Below are 15,089 nucleotides of genomic sequence, written 5' to 3'. Positions count from 1 at the left end.
CCACTTCCTCAACCTAAACCGTTTCCTGTTGTGACCCACTTCCTCAACCTAAACCGTTTCCTGTTGTGACCCACTTCCTCAACCTAAACCGTTTCCTGTTGTGACCCACTTCCTCAACCTAAACCGTTTCCTGTTGTGACCCACTTCCTCAACCTAAACCGTTTCCTGTTGTGACCCACTTCCTCAACCTAAACCGTTTCCTGTTGTGACCCACTTCCTCAACCTAAACCGTTTCCTGTTGTGACCCACTTCCTCAACCTAAACCGTTTCCTGTTGTGACCCACTTCCTCAACCTAAACCGTTTCCTGTTGTGACCCACTTCCTCAACCTAAACCGTTTCCTGTTGTGACCCACTTCCTCAACCTAAACCGTTTCCTGTTGTGACCCACTTCCTCAACCTAAACCGTTTCCTGTTGTGACCCACTTCCTCAACCTAAACCGTTTCCTGTTGTGACCCACTTCCTCAACCTAAACCGTTTCCTGTTGTGACCCACTTCCTCAACCTAAACCTTTTCCTGTTGTGACCCACTTCCTCAACCTAAACCGTTTCCTGTTGTGACCCACTTCCTCAACCTAAACCGTTTCCTGTTGTGACCCACTTCCTCAACCTAAACCGTTTCCTGTTGTGACCCACTTCCTCAACCTAAACCGTTTCCTGTTGTGACCCACTTCCTCAACCTAAACCGTTTCCTGTTGTGACCCACTTCCTCAACCTAAACCGTTTCCTGTTGTGACCCACTTCCTCAACCTAAACCGTTTCCTGTTGTGACCCACTTCCTCAACCTAAACCGTTGCCTGTTGTGACCCACTTCCTCAACCTAAACCGTTGCCTGTTGTGACCCACTTCCTCAACCTAAACCGTTTCCTGTTGTGACCCACTTCCTCAACCTAAACCATTTCCTGTTGTGACCCACTTCCTCAACCTAAAGCGTTTCCTGGGTGAGAGGACACCATGCCCCTCATTTTTCATAGCATGTTGTACTGATCTTACAAACTTTCTAGGATCAGAAAAAAAGACTCAAGACTCAAGAACTTTTTCGCCCTTAGTCTCATTCAGGAACCTTGTCAATTCTCTCAACGTGTACTTAGACCCCTCTGCTTGACTGGCTGTCAGCTCCGGACCAATTGAAGAGGAGTCTGAAAAAAATAACTCCTCATCCTCTTCCTCAGACTCACTTTCCTCCTCATCTGTATCTCCCACCCTGACCACCTGACCTTCCTCTCTGGTCAGGGCATCACCCACAGCAACAGGCAACATTTCCACGGTGCCTTTGACCACACCCTTTTTCCTTTTCCATTTGACCCCCCCCCCCCTAGTCTCTTACACTTCCCTAATATACTCTCCTCATCCACTAGAATAACCTAACTAGACCCAGAATCATCTACACCACCCTCCATAGTATGACTAGACTCAGAATCAACTACACCACCCTCCATAGTATGACTAGACTCAGAATCAACTACACCACCCTCCATAGTATGACTAGGCCCAGAATCAACTACACCACCCTCCATAGTAGACTAGACTCAGAATCAACTACACCACCCTCCATAGTAGACTAGCCCCAGAATCATCTACACCACCCTCCATATTATGACTAGACTCAGAATCAACTACACCACCCTCCATAGTATGACTAGGCCCAGAATCAACTACACCACCCTCCATAGTAGACTAGGCCCAGAATCATCTACACCACCCTCCATAGTAGACTAGGCCCAGAATCATCTACACCACCCTCCATAGTAGACTAGACCCAGAATCATCTACACCACCCTCCATAGTATGACTAGACCCAGAATCATCTACACCACCCTCCATAGTAGACTAGGCCCAGAATCATCTACACCACCCTCCATAGTAGACTAGACCCAGAATCATCTACACCACCCTCCATAGTATGACTAGACCCAGAATCATCTACACCACCCTCCATAGTATGACTAGGCCCAGAATCATCTACACCACCCTCCATAGTAGACTAGGCCCAGAATCATCTACACCACCCTCCATAGTAGACTAGGCCCAGAATCATCTACACCACCCTCCATAGTATGACTAGACCCAGAATCATCTACACCACCCTCCATAGTATGACTAGACCCAGAATCATCTACACCACCCTCCATAGTATGACTAGACCCAGAATCATCTACACCACCCTCCATAGCCTGACTATACCCAGCCTCAGCTACACCACCTTCCCTGGCATGACTAGACCCAGCCTCATCTACACCACCTTCCCTGGCATGACTAGACCCAGCCTCATCTACACCACCTTCCCTGGCATGACTAGACCCAGCCTCATCAACCCCACCATCCATAGCCTGACTAGACCCAGCCTCCGCTACCCCATCATCCATAGCCTGACTAGACCCAGCCTCAGCTACACCACCTTCCCTGGCATGACTAGACCCAGCCTCATCTACACCACCTTCCCTGGCATGACTAAACCCAGCCTCATCTACACCACCTTCCCTGGCATGACTAGGCCCAGCCTCATCTACAGTACCATCCATGACTAGACCCATCCTCATCTACACCACCTTCCCTGGCATGACTAGGCCCAGCTTCTGCTGTCTGCATCTCCTTACCCCCTGCACTTTGACCTTGATTTCCCCCTGGTGCTTGTACCCTCACCTCGTCTACGGGTTTTATGTGGGCACGCAAAGCTCTTATGCCCCAAATCCCCACACTCAAAACACCGTAGACTATCTGTGCTGGCAAACCCTGCATAGAGCCCTTCCCCGTGCCTCACTTTGAAATGCACATTTAGTTGTTGCTCATTGTTGTTCAGAAACATAAACACTTGCCTCCGGAACAACGGCATCTGCCTGAAAGCCTGCTGACAGACAACGGAAACCGCTAGCAAACTTACCAGAACGACTCAGCTCTTTCCTGATTTTGTCATCCGTAATAAACGGAGGCAAATTTGCAACAACAACTGTTGTTGAAGGGGTAGAGAGAGGTGAAATTGACACCAGCACATCCCTTACAAATATTCCGCTAGCAATTAGCCTACCAACCAAATTAGCTCTTTTCATGAACACAACCACAGCTTTGTTCATTCTAGACTAAACTAAAACAAATATTGCATTAACCCTCAACCATAGAAAATAACATGTACAGAAAAGAATCAAGAAAGTAAATTAGGATAGAGCCCTCCACACCAAACACTCAAACTCCAAAAAACTCCCAGCATGCACTATGAGAGAGAGAGAGACAGAGAGAGAGACAGAGAGAGAGAGGCAGAGAGAGAGAGACAGAGAGAGAGACAGAGAGAGACAGAGAGAGAGACAGAGAGAGAGAGACAGAGAGAGAGAGACAGAGAGAGAGAGAGAGAGAGAGAGAGAGACAGAGAGAGAGAGAGAGACAGAGAGAGAGAGAGAGAGACAGAGAGAGAGAGAGAGCGACAGAGACAGAGAGACAGAGACAGAGACAGAGAGAGAGAGAGAGAGCGAGAGAGACAGAGAGGCAGAGAGACAGAGAGAGAGAGACAGAGAGAGACAGAGAGAGACAGAGAGAGAGAGAGAGAGAGAGAGAGAGAGAGAGAGAGAGAGAGAGAGAGAGAGAGAGAGGGAGAGAGGGAGAAAGAGACACAGAGACACAGAGACACAAAAACACAAAGAGACATAGAGAGAGGAGACAGGCAGACACAGAGACAGACAGAGACACAGAGAGAGAGAATTGGATTTATACCAAAACATCACATTGCCGATCATATTTACACCCTACACACCCTGATAGATAAACATGTCCACCAAAATAATACCAACATGTATGCTTGCTTTATTGACTTCCAAAAAGCATTTGATTCTATTTGGCATGCAGGACTGTTCTACAAAGTTATTGAAAGTGCTGTAGGGGGTAAAACACATGACAGAATCAAAATTGCCCCAAAAAATAACAGAATTCTTTAACCAGGGGCGGGGCCTTCGCCCGGGTTGCATTCTGAGCCCTGCACTCTTCAATATTTACATCAACGAATTGGCCACTATTCTCGAGGAATCCTCAGCCCCTGGTGTTAGTCTCCGCAATTCAGTTTGGCTAAAACTAATTAAATGTGTCATTAAACCAATTGCACTTTATGGCAGGGAGGTATGGGGTCCACTTGCAAAACAAGAGTTTACCCAGTGAGACAAACAACTCATTAAAACCCTGAATGCAGAGTTCTGTAAGATTATCCTACATGTCCAGAGGAAAACTACAAACAATGCACGCAGGGCAGAATTAGGCCAATATCCACTAATAATACAAACTCAAAAATTAAGCATTACATTTTAGAAACCTCTAAAATGTAATAGAAATGTTTTAGAAACCTTTAAAATAAATAAAACCCCTCATATAATTTCCAAGTCCTGCAATGCCAAGAGCTGAGCAAAGAACAGAGTCCCCTCATCCAGCTGGTCCTGAGTTCACAAACCTGTTCTACGAACACACTGAAGCCTCAGGACCAGAACGAACATCCAATCAATCAGAGTAAATCAAATTACAACACAGTCAAAACCAAACTACATTACTTACTGGGAAACACAAGCACAAAGCAAAATGCAGTGCTATCTGGCCCTAAATCGACAGTACACAGTGGCTAACTATTTGACCATGGTTACTGATCAAAACCTAACAGGCTGACTACACCGTTCGCGTCGCGTGTGTGAGCGTTGCAAAAGTTATTTAGTAATCTATGTTATTCAATTATTCCACCCACACTGCTTGGCGCGCCAACGCACTGCAAGTCCTGCCTCTCCCATCTCCTCATTGGTTTATAGAAGCAGGTACCCACATGCCATCTCCTCATTGGTTATACCCACGTGGGTGACTGAAAGACGAACGAGGTCAGTGGCGGTAATGCACCTAATTTATGAAAGTTGCCAAATCGTAATATAAAGTCCAGAGAAGAAAAAGCCTGGAAGGAAGAGAGACCGAGAAACGATTCGGTTGACCGTTTTATGTGTGGATTCATTGGCGGAGTAGAGGACCTGCATTTCAGGTAAAATAACAACTCAATGTTTATATCCCAGGACAAATGAGCTTGCAACCAACAGAATGTTATATATATGAGGGATACAATCTTCCCAGTTTTGCAGATTCTGCTGTGAGGAGGCAGAGTCCTTAGATAATTTATTTTGGTACTGTCCATATGTTGCTCATTTTTGGTCACCGGTCCAGGAATGGCTGAAGAATTGCGATATTTGCCTAGAACTAACGCTGCAGACAGCAATACTGGGTGATTTGAAAAGTCACAGTCAATCGATTAATAATATAATAATTATTTTAGCAAAATGTTTATCTTTAATTTACAATCCGAAGAAATTATCAGAATAGAAAGGTTCAGAACTTTTGTGAAGCATCACAGCACAGTTAAAATATATATATATTTTTATTTTTTTTATTTTACCTTTATTTTACTAGGCAAGTCAGTTAAGAACAAATTCTTATTTTCAATGATGGCCTAGGAACAGTGGGTTAACTGCCTGTTCAGGGGCAGAACGACAGATTTGTACCTTGTCAGCTCAAGGATTTGAACTTGCAACCTTTCGGTTACCAGTCCAACGCTCTAACCACTAGGCTACCCTGCCGCCCCGACAAATAGAAATCCAAAATGGATGATGTTAATGTTGCGAAATTGTATTTTTAGTTTTGTCACTCTGACATTTCCCCTGATGTTGATCCCTGCAGCCATAACAGGTTAAGAGATAGATGAGAGAGGTTGAATGGAGCTGAAGGGTGGGACTAATAATAACAAGATCACCAATGTAAAACATACGGGGTCTGTAAAATATATATAGGTTCAGAACTTTTGTGAAATAGCACATTTACAAATAGAAATCAAACTGGATGGACATCAGAAATAGAGGAAGGACTAAAAACAAACAAAATATAACTATTGTAAAACAGATTATCTGTGTAAAATGTGTATAAGATGTATAAACTGAAGGTAGTATGTTGCTACGTAAGACTGATTTGAGCCAGTCAGTCACATATTTACTATTTACAAAATAAAGTTTAAAAAATAAAAAAAGTAACACAATAAAATAACAATAACGAGGCTATATGCAGGGAGTACTGCAAGCAGGTCAGTGTGTGGGGGTGCAGGTTAGAGGTCATATGTATATGTAGGTAGGGGTAAAGTGACTTAGATAATAAACAGAGTAGCTGCAGTTTAATCATGTAAATAGTCCGGGTGTCCACTTGAGTAATTGTTCAGCAGTTTTATGGCTTGGGGGTAGAAGCTGTAAAATAACCATTTGGACCTAGACTTGGTGCTCCGGGTCTGCTTGCCGTGCGGTAGCAGAGAGAACAGTCTATGACTTGGGTGACTGGAGTCTTTGACCAATTTTTGGGCCTTCCTCTGACACTGCCTAGTATATAGGTCCTGGATGGTAGGAAGCTTGGCCCCAGTGATGTACTGGGCCGTATGCACTACTCTCTTTAGAGCCTTACAGTCGGCTGCCGAGCAGTTGCCATACCAGGCTGTGATGCAACTGGTCAGGATGCTCTCGATGGTGCAGCTGTAGAACTTCTTGAGGATCTGGGGACCCATGCCAAATTTATTCTGTTTCCTGAGGGGGAAAAGGCATTTTCGTGCCCTCTTCACGACTGTCTTGGTATGTTTGGACCATGATAGTTTGTGATGTGGACACCAAGGACTCTCGACCAGCTCTCGACCAGCTCCACTACAATCCCGTCGATGTGAATGGGGGCCTGCCTGGTCCTCCTTTCCTGTAATCCATGATCATCTCATTTGTCTTGCTCACGTTGAGGGACAGGTTGTTGTCCTGACACCACACTGCCAGGTCTCTGACCTCCTCCCCATAGGTTGTCTCATCGTTGTCGTGATCGTTGTCGGTGAACAGTACACTGTTGAGTCATCAGAAAACTTAATGATGGTGTTGGAGTCGTGCGTGGCAATGCAGTTGTCGGTGAACAGGGAGTACAGGAGGGGACTGAGCACGTACCCCTGATGGGCCCCCGTGTTGAGTATCAGCGTGGCAGATTTGTTGTTGCTTACCCTGACCACCTGGGGGCGGACCGTAAGGAAGCCCAGGATCCAGTTGCAGAGGGAGAACATTAGTCCTAGGGTACTTAGCTTAGCAATGAGATATGTGGGTACTATGTTGTTGAACGCTGAGCTGTAGTCAATGACCAGCATTCTGACATAGGTGTTCCTTTTGTCCAGGTGGGAAAGGGCCGTGTGGAGTGCGATTGAGATTGATTCATCTGTGGATCTGGAGGGACGGTATGCAAATTGGAGTGGGTCTAGGGTTTCCGGGATGATGCTGTTGATGTGAGCAATGAACAGCTTTTCAAAGCACTTCATGTCTACCAATGTGAGCGCTACGGGGCGGTAGTCATTTAGGCAGGTTACCTTCACTTTCTTCGGCGCAGGGACGATGGTGGTCTGCTCGAAACATGTAGGTATTACAGACTTGGTCAGGGAGAGGTTGAAAATGAAGACACTTGCCAGTTGATCAATTCATGCCAGGAGTACACGTCTGGCCCAGCGGCCCTGCGAATGTTGTCCTGTTTACAGGTCTTGCTCACATCAGCTACGGAGAGTGTGATGACACAGTCATCCGGAACAGCTGGTGCTCTCATGCATGCTTCAGTGTTGCTTGCCTTGAAGTGAGCATAAATCTGCCAATCTGGTATTTGATACCATTCCACTGATTCTGCTCAAGTCATTACCACGAGCCAACCTCCTGAGAGAAATGTGTCCTCCCCAAATCAGATTCCACGACCTCCTGAGAGAAACGTATCCTACATTTGCTATAGTATTTTACTGCAAGAAATGTTTAATTCTGCAGGAGTTAATATTAAGGCTATTTGAGAGGTTATAGAACTGTCGTTAGTGTCCAAATTTCAGTTTAACCCATCTGAACAGCAAGCTACAGTTCCCTTGACGTGCCATAGGCCTATTTGAAGTCCCCATCTTGTGACTGTCTAATTTGTACCGGTTGGTGTGTAGGCTATTTGGCTCGTAAAGTTGGGCCCTAAATCTTAGTCTTGAGCACTAATGCCAGACAGCCTAAAATAATGAAAGAAAAACCTCAAAACCTATAGATATGAATTACACAAGAATTATACATTTATTTATTTTTTGTTTTGAATTCATTAAACCCGACTGTGTGTGAGTGTGAGTACATACAGTCCTCTCCAGAGAGAGTGTGTGGGTGTATGAGTGTGTGAGTGTGGGTGTTTGAGTGTGAGTACATACAGTCCTCTCCAGAGAGAGTGTGTGGGTGTATGAGTGTGTGAGTGTGGGTGTTTGAGTGTGAGTACATACAGTCCTCTCCAGAGAGAGTGTGTGTGTGTATGAGTGTGTGAGTGTTGCTGTTTGAGTGTGAGTACATACAGTCCTCTCCAGAGAGAGTGTGTGGGTGTGTGAGTGTGGGTGTTTGAGTGTGAGTACATACAGTCCTCTCCAGAGAGAGTGTGTGGGTGTGTGAGTGTGGGTGTTTGAGTGTGAGTACATACAGTCCTCTCCAGAGAGAGTGTGTGGGTGTATGTGTGTGAGTGTTTGAGTGTGAGTACATACAGTCCTCTCCAGAGAGAGTGTGTGGGTGTATGAGTGTGTGAATGTGGGTGTTTGAGTGTGAGTACATACAGTCCTCTCCAGAGAGAGTGTGTGGGTGTATGAGTGTGTGAGTGTGGGTGTTTGAGTGTGAGTACATACAGTCCTCTCCAGAGTGTCCTATAACGGGAACAGGATGCGGCCCCTCTCCCAGAGAGTTGACAGCCTGGACCTTCATCTCATAACTAGAGAACGCTCTGGTTCCGTTCACCAGGTAGGGAGGATGTGGAACATGGGTATGGCTCCAGTGATGCTCCTGAACCTGTCGCCATGACACCTTATACTGGAACCCCGACCCGTTGTACAAACGACGGTCAATCTCCTACACACACACACACACACACACACACACACACACACACACACACACGCAAGTTATATAGACGTACGTTTTTGACACACGTATGCACACGGACACAGAGAGACAGACAACGACACACACACACGCACACACACCACAAAATACTCACAACACACACATCACACTCACACCACAGACACACAATTCACACATTACACACAAACGACACACAAACGACACACACACACACACACACACACACACACACACACACACACACACACACACACACACACACACACACACACAGAGAAACAAGAGCATGTTGTGTACCTCCCACATGATGACCAGTGTTCCTGGTTCTGTAGACTCACTACGCACATTTAGAGGGTAACTTTCAGGAACTAGAGAGAGAGGGGGAGAGGGGGAGAGAGAGGGTTACAACAACAGACTAATGTAATCAGAGAGAGAGAGTTATAACACCAACAGACTCTGAAGTAACCCGCCTCAACCAATGTGGTACAGATCTACTATTTTTTTACACTTTAGAACCGGAATCCCCATCAGCAGCTAGCCAGCGAACTAGTTACTAGCTAGTAGTCAGATAGCCAACGCTAGCGGTCATCACCGTTAACTTGGACATCAGCAAGCCTCAGCCCGGTCAACTCCTGCCAGTCAGCACAGCGCGACATCAACCCAGAGCATATTGGACTGCTTTTTCTCTACCATGTCTCCTGCTGCAAGCTCTGAACCTTTACACCGGATCATCACAGCTAGCTATCCTGGCTAACGTCTCTGTCCCGAAGCAAGCACCAGTTAGCCTGGAGCTAGCCTCGAGCTAGGCCCATCTCCCGGCTAGCTGAAGAGGTCCATCAGCCAATTATTGGGCTACAATACCTATTTTGCCAAATGGCCTGGACCCTTTTTACATGGAGCCCCGCCGATCCATCATGACTGAACAACCGACATAATCTGCCCAAGGGGTTTTTTCAACTGGCTCCTCCATCGCGACGTCCCCTGAATGTCCATCTACTAGCCTGCTAGCTGCGGCCCACTAGCTGTCTAGAGCATATTGGACTGTTACCTGAAGAGGCCCATCAGACAAGTTCTTTAGCCACTATACCTATTTTACCAATTGGCCTGGACCCTTTTACCACACGGAGCCCTGCTGATCCATGACAACTGGTCTGCCGACGTAACAGCACGAGGGGGCTACAACAGACTTCTTCCGTTGCGACGTCCCTCTAAGTCCGTCTGCTAGCTTGTTAGCCCCGGCCCGCTAGCTGTCTGAATCGAGTGTCTCTGGCTCGAGCCAATCACTGGACCCCTATGATCACTCGGCTACGCATGCCTCTCCCTAATGTCAATTGCTGTTTTGGTTAGTGATTATTGACTTATTTCACTGTAGAGCCTCTAGCCCTGCTCAATACGCCTTAGCTAACCCTTTAGTTCCACCTCCGACACATCACCTGGTTTAAATTATGTTTCTAGAGACAATATCTCTTTCATCCTACCATACCTTTGTCTGTACATTATGTCTTGAATCTATTCCTTGCCAAGAAATCTGCTCCTTTTACTCTCTATTCCAAACGTACTAGACGACCAGTTATTTTAGCCTTTGGCAGCACCCTTATCCTACTCCTCCTCGGTTCCTCTGGTGATGTAGAGGTTATTTATTTATTTATTTTTTTACCTTTATTTAACTAGGCAAGTCAGTTAAGAACAAATTCTTATTTCCAATGACGGCCTAGGAACAGTGGGTTAACTGCCTGTTCAGGGGCAGAACGACAGATTTGTACCTTGTCAGCTCGGGTGTTTTGAACTTGCAACCTTCCGGTTACTAGTCCAACGCTCTTCCCACTAGGCTACCCTGCCGCCCCAGGGTAGCCTAGTGGTTAGAGGCCCTGCAGTGCCTAGCTCCACTCCCAATCCCCAGGCGCTCTCATTTGTTGACTTCTGGAACCGTAAAAGCCTTGGTTTCATGCATGTTAACATTAGAAGCCTCCTCCCTGTTTTATTCACTGCTTTAGCACATTCTGCCAATCCGGATGTCCTAGCAGTGTCTGAATCCTGGTTTAGGAATACCAACAAAACCCCTGAAATTTCCATCCCTAACTATAACATTTGCGACAAGATAGAACTGCCAAAGGGGGAGGAGTTAGCCTGCAGAGTTCTGTCATGCTATCCAGGTCTGTGCCCAAACAATTTCAGCTTCTACTTTTAAAAATCCACCTTTTCAGAAACAAGTCTGTCACGTAAGGTAAGGTCTACTACACCCGTTGTATTCAGCATTTCATGGTAAGGTCTACAGCTTTTGTATTCAGCATTTCATGGTAAGGTCTACAGCTGTTGTATTCAGCATTTCATGGTAAGGTCTACAGCTGTTGTATTCAGCATTTCATGGTAAGATCTACAGCTGTTGTATTCAGCATTTCATGGTAAGGTCTACAGCTGATGTATTCAGCATTTCATGGTAAGGTCTACAGCTGTTGTATTCAGCATTTCATGGTAAGGTCTACAGCTGTTGTATTCAGCATTTCATGGTAAGGTCTACAGCTGTTGTATTCAGCATTTCATGGTAAGGTCTACAGCTGTTGTATTCAGCATTTCATGGTAAGGTCTACAGCTGTTGTATTCAGCATTTCATGGTAAGGTCTACACCTGTTGTATTCAGCATTTGACAAATAGAATTTGATTTGATTTGACCAGTGTCTCTGCGTGTGTGTGTGTCAGACCTGTGGGTGGGGTGCTGTAGGCCTCAGAGATTTCTGACGGGTCGCTCCTCCCCAGTCTGTTGACCCCGCTGACCCGGAAGCGGTAGGTGGAGTACGGGAGGAGGTGTAACTCCAGATGATTGACATCCCCAGTCACACGGTGTGACTCCCACTTCCCCTCAGGATGTTTCTCCTCCTTTACCTCCACCACAAACTCTACAGACAAATAAACAGTCAGATATAAATGTGTGTTTACAGGAACAATTCAGTCAATTCAGGAAGTCACCAGAATTCCAAATACATTTACATTGAGCTGACTAGATGGTTTCATCCAGTGTGACTGACAGTCTTTAATATTTGTATCCAGTGTGACTGACAGTCTTTAATATTTGTATCCAGTGTGACTGACAGTCTTTAATATTTGTATCCAGTGTGACTGACAGTCTTGAATATTTGTATCCAGTGTGACTGACAGTCTTGAATATTTGTATCCAGTGTGACTGACAGTCTTGAATATTTGTATCCAGTGTGACTAACAGTCTTGAATATTTGTATCCAGTGTGACAGACAGTCTTGAATATTTGTATCCAGTGTGACTGACAGTCTTTAATATTTGTATCCAGTGTGACTGACAGTCTTTAATATTTGTATCCAGTGTGACTGACAGTCTTTAATATTTGTAGCCAGTGTGACTGACAGTCTTTAATATTTGTATCCAGTGTGACTGACAGTCTTGAATATTTGTATCCAGTGTGACTGACAGTCTTGAATATTTGTATCCAGTGTGACAGACAGTCTTGAATATTTGTATCCAGTGTGACTGACAGTCTTGAATATTTGTATCCAGTGTGACTGACAGTCTTGAATATTTGTATCCAGTGTGACTGACAGTCTTGAATATTTGTATCCAGTGTGACTAACAGTCTTGAATATTTGTATCCAGTGTGACAGACAGTCTTGAATATTTGTATCCAGTGTGACTGACAGTCTTTAATATTTGTATCCAGTGTGACTGACAGTCTTTAATATTTGTATCCAGTGTGACTGACAGTCTTTAATATTTGTAGCCAGTGTGACTGACAGTCTTTAATATTTGTATCCAGTGTGACTGACAGTCTTGAATATTTGTATCCAGTGTGACTGACAGTCTTGAATATTTGTATCCAGTGTGACAGACAGTCTTGAATATTTGTATCCAGTGTGACTGACAGTCTTGAATATTTGTATCCAGTGTGACTGACAGTCTTGAATATTTGTATCCAGTGTGACTAACAGTCTTGAATATTTGTATCCAGTGTGACAGACAGTCTTGAATATTTGTATCCAGTGTGACTGACAGTCTTTAATATTTGTATCCAGTGTGACTGACAGTCTTTAATATTTGTATCCAGTGTGACTGACAGTCTTTAATATTTGTATCCAGTGTGACAGACAGTCTTGAATATTTGTATCCAGTGTGACTGACAGTCTTGAATATTTGTATCCAGTGTGACTGACAGTCTTGAATATTTGTATCCAGTGTGACAGACAGTCTTGAATATTTGTATCCAGTGTGACAGACCGTCTTGAATATTTGTATCCAGTGTGACTGACAGTCTTTAATATTTGTATCCAGTGTGACTGACAGTCTTTAATATTTGTATCCAGTGTGACTGACAGTCTTTAATATTTGTAGCCAGTGTGACTGACAGTCGTTAATATTTGTATCCAGTGTGACTGACAGTCTTGAATATTTGTATCCAGTGTGACTGACAGTCTTTAATATTTGTATCCAGTGTGACAGACAGTCTTGAATATTTGTATCCAGTGTGACTGACAGTCTTGAATATTTGTATCCAGTGTGACTGACAGTCTTGAATATTTGTATCCAGTGTGACTAACAGTCTTGAATATTTGTATCCAGTGTGACAGACAGTCTTGAATATTTGTATCCAGTGTGACTGACAGTCTTTAATATTTGTATCCAGTGTGACTGACAGTCTTTAATATTTGTATCCAGTGTGACTGACAGTCTTTAATATTTGTATCCAGTGTGACTGACAGTCTTTAATATTTGTATCCAGTGTGACTGACAGTCTTTAATATTTGTATCCAGTGTGACTGACAGTCTTTAATATTTGTATCCAGTGTGACTTCTCTGAAAGATGAAATCTCAGATCCTCTGATACTCTGACAGGAATACAGATAGTATAGTAAATACATATAGTAAATACATATAGTAAATACATATAGTAAATACATATAGTAAATACATATAGTAAATACATATAGTAAATATGTGTGTGTCTTGGTGCATGTGTGTACCTGTGGTGGGGGAGTTGTGTGTGTTTCCAGGTGTCCAGCTGAGAGTCAGGTTGTGGTCCTGCTCTTCAGACAGAGACAGAAACACTGGAGGGCTGGGACAGGCTGCAGGAGAGAGAGGTTCGAGAGAGAGGGGGGTTTAGAGAGGGGGGGGGCAGGCTGCAGGAGAGAGAGGTTCGAGAGAGAGGGGGGTTTAGAGAGGGGGGGGGCAGGCTGCAGGAGAGACACACACACGTACATACACACACACACGTACATAAACACACACACACACACACACACACACACACACACACACAGCTTTGACGTTGCCCTCTTTGGGTACAGCAAGCCCCATCCCCCTCCTCCTGTCTCCTACACCCAGGCTGCTGTGGTCAGAGAGGTCGTAAATTCCTGGAGAAGACTATCTCCTCATGGCCACAGTATAGAGAGAGAGTGAGTTTCATAGAGAGAACAAAGGAATTTCTTCCACCTCACAGAACTGGAGAACCGAACAACATTTATGTTCTGGAGAAGGTATAAAAGATCGGTGAAGAATCCAGCTACGAACTGGTCCATTTGGTACAACTTGGGGAAGCTCATGGGAGACAATACAGCCACATTACCATAACTCTGTTTATACGCTGCTCAAAAAAATAAAGGGAACACTTAAACAACACAATGTAACTCCAAGTCAATCACACTTCTGTGAAATCAAACTGTCCACTTAGGAAGCAACACTGATTGACAATAAATTTCACATGCTGTTGTGCAAATAGAATAGGCAACAGGTAGAAATTATAGGCCATTAGCAAGACACCCCCAATAAAGGAGTGGTTCTGCAGGTGATGACCACAGACCACTTCTCAGTTCCTATGCTTCCTGGCTGATGTTTTGGTCACTTTTGAATGCTGGCGGTGCTTTCACTCTAGTGGTAGCATGAGAAGGAGTCTACAACCCACACAAGTGGCTCAGGTAGTGCAGCTCATCCAGGATGGTACATCAATGCGAGCTGTGGCAAGAAGGTTTGCTGTGTCTGTCAGCGTAGTGTCCAGAGCATGGAGGCGCTACCAGGAGACAGGCCAGTACATCAGGAGATGTGGAGGAGGCCGTAGGAGGGCAACAACCCAGCAGCAGGACCACTACCTCCGCCTTTGTGCAAGGACGAGCAGGAGGAGCACTGCCAGAGCCCTGCAAAATGACCTCCAGCAGGCCACA

At 44.9% G+C, this 15,089-nt stretch overlaps 1 protein-coding gene across 1 annotated transcript in view; it reads right to left on the bottom strand.

Moving 5' to 3' along the window:
• The window catches only part of LOC135503818 (neural cell adhesion molecule L1.1-like), a 137,716-nt gene that overhangs the window by 41,725 nt on the left and 80,902 nt on the right, over positions 1-15,089 (bottom strand). The window contains exons 16-19 of the mRNA XM_064921957.1: positions 13,896-13,997; positions 11,613-11,807; positions 9,211-9,281; positions 8,679-8,898 (exon numbers count right to left, since the gene is read on the bottom strand). Of these exons, the coding sequence (XP_064778029.1) occupies positions 8,679-8,898; positions 9,211-9,281; positions 11,613-11,807; positions 13,896-13,997 (588 nt within the window). The remainder of the gene's footprint in view (positions 1-8,678; positions 8,899-9,210; positions 9,282-11,612; positions 11,808-13,895; positions 13,998-15,089) is intronic.

This window comes from Oncorhynchus masou, chromosome 18 (assembly GCF_036934945.1).
Source record: "Oncorhynchus masou masou isolate Uvic2021 chromosome 18, UVic_Omas_1.1, whole genome shotgun sequence".
In the NCBI taxonomy this organism is placed as follows: domain Eukaryota; kingdom Metazoa; phylum Chordata; class Actinopteri; order Salmoniformes; family Salmonidae; genus Oncorhynchus; species Oncorhynchus masou.
The sequence above is the reverse complement of the archived record's forward strand: the minus strand, read 5'-3'. Positions and strand labels throughout refer to the sequence as shown.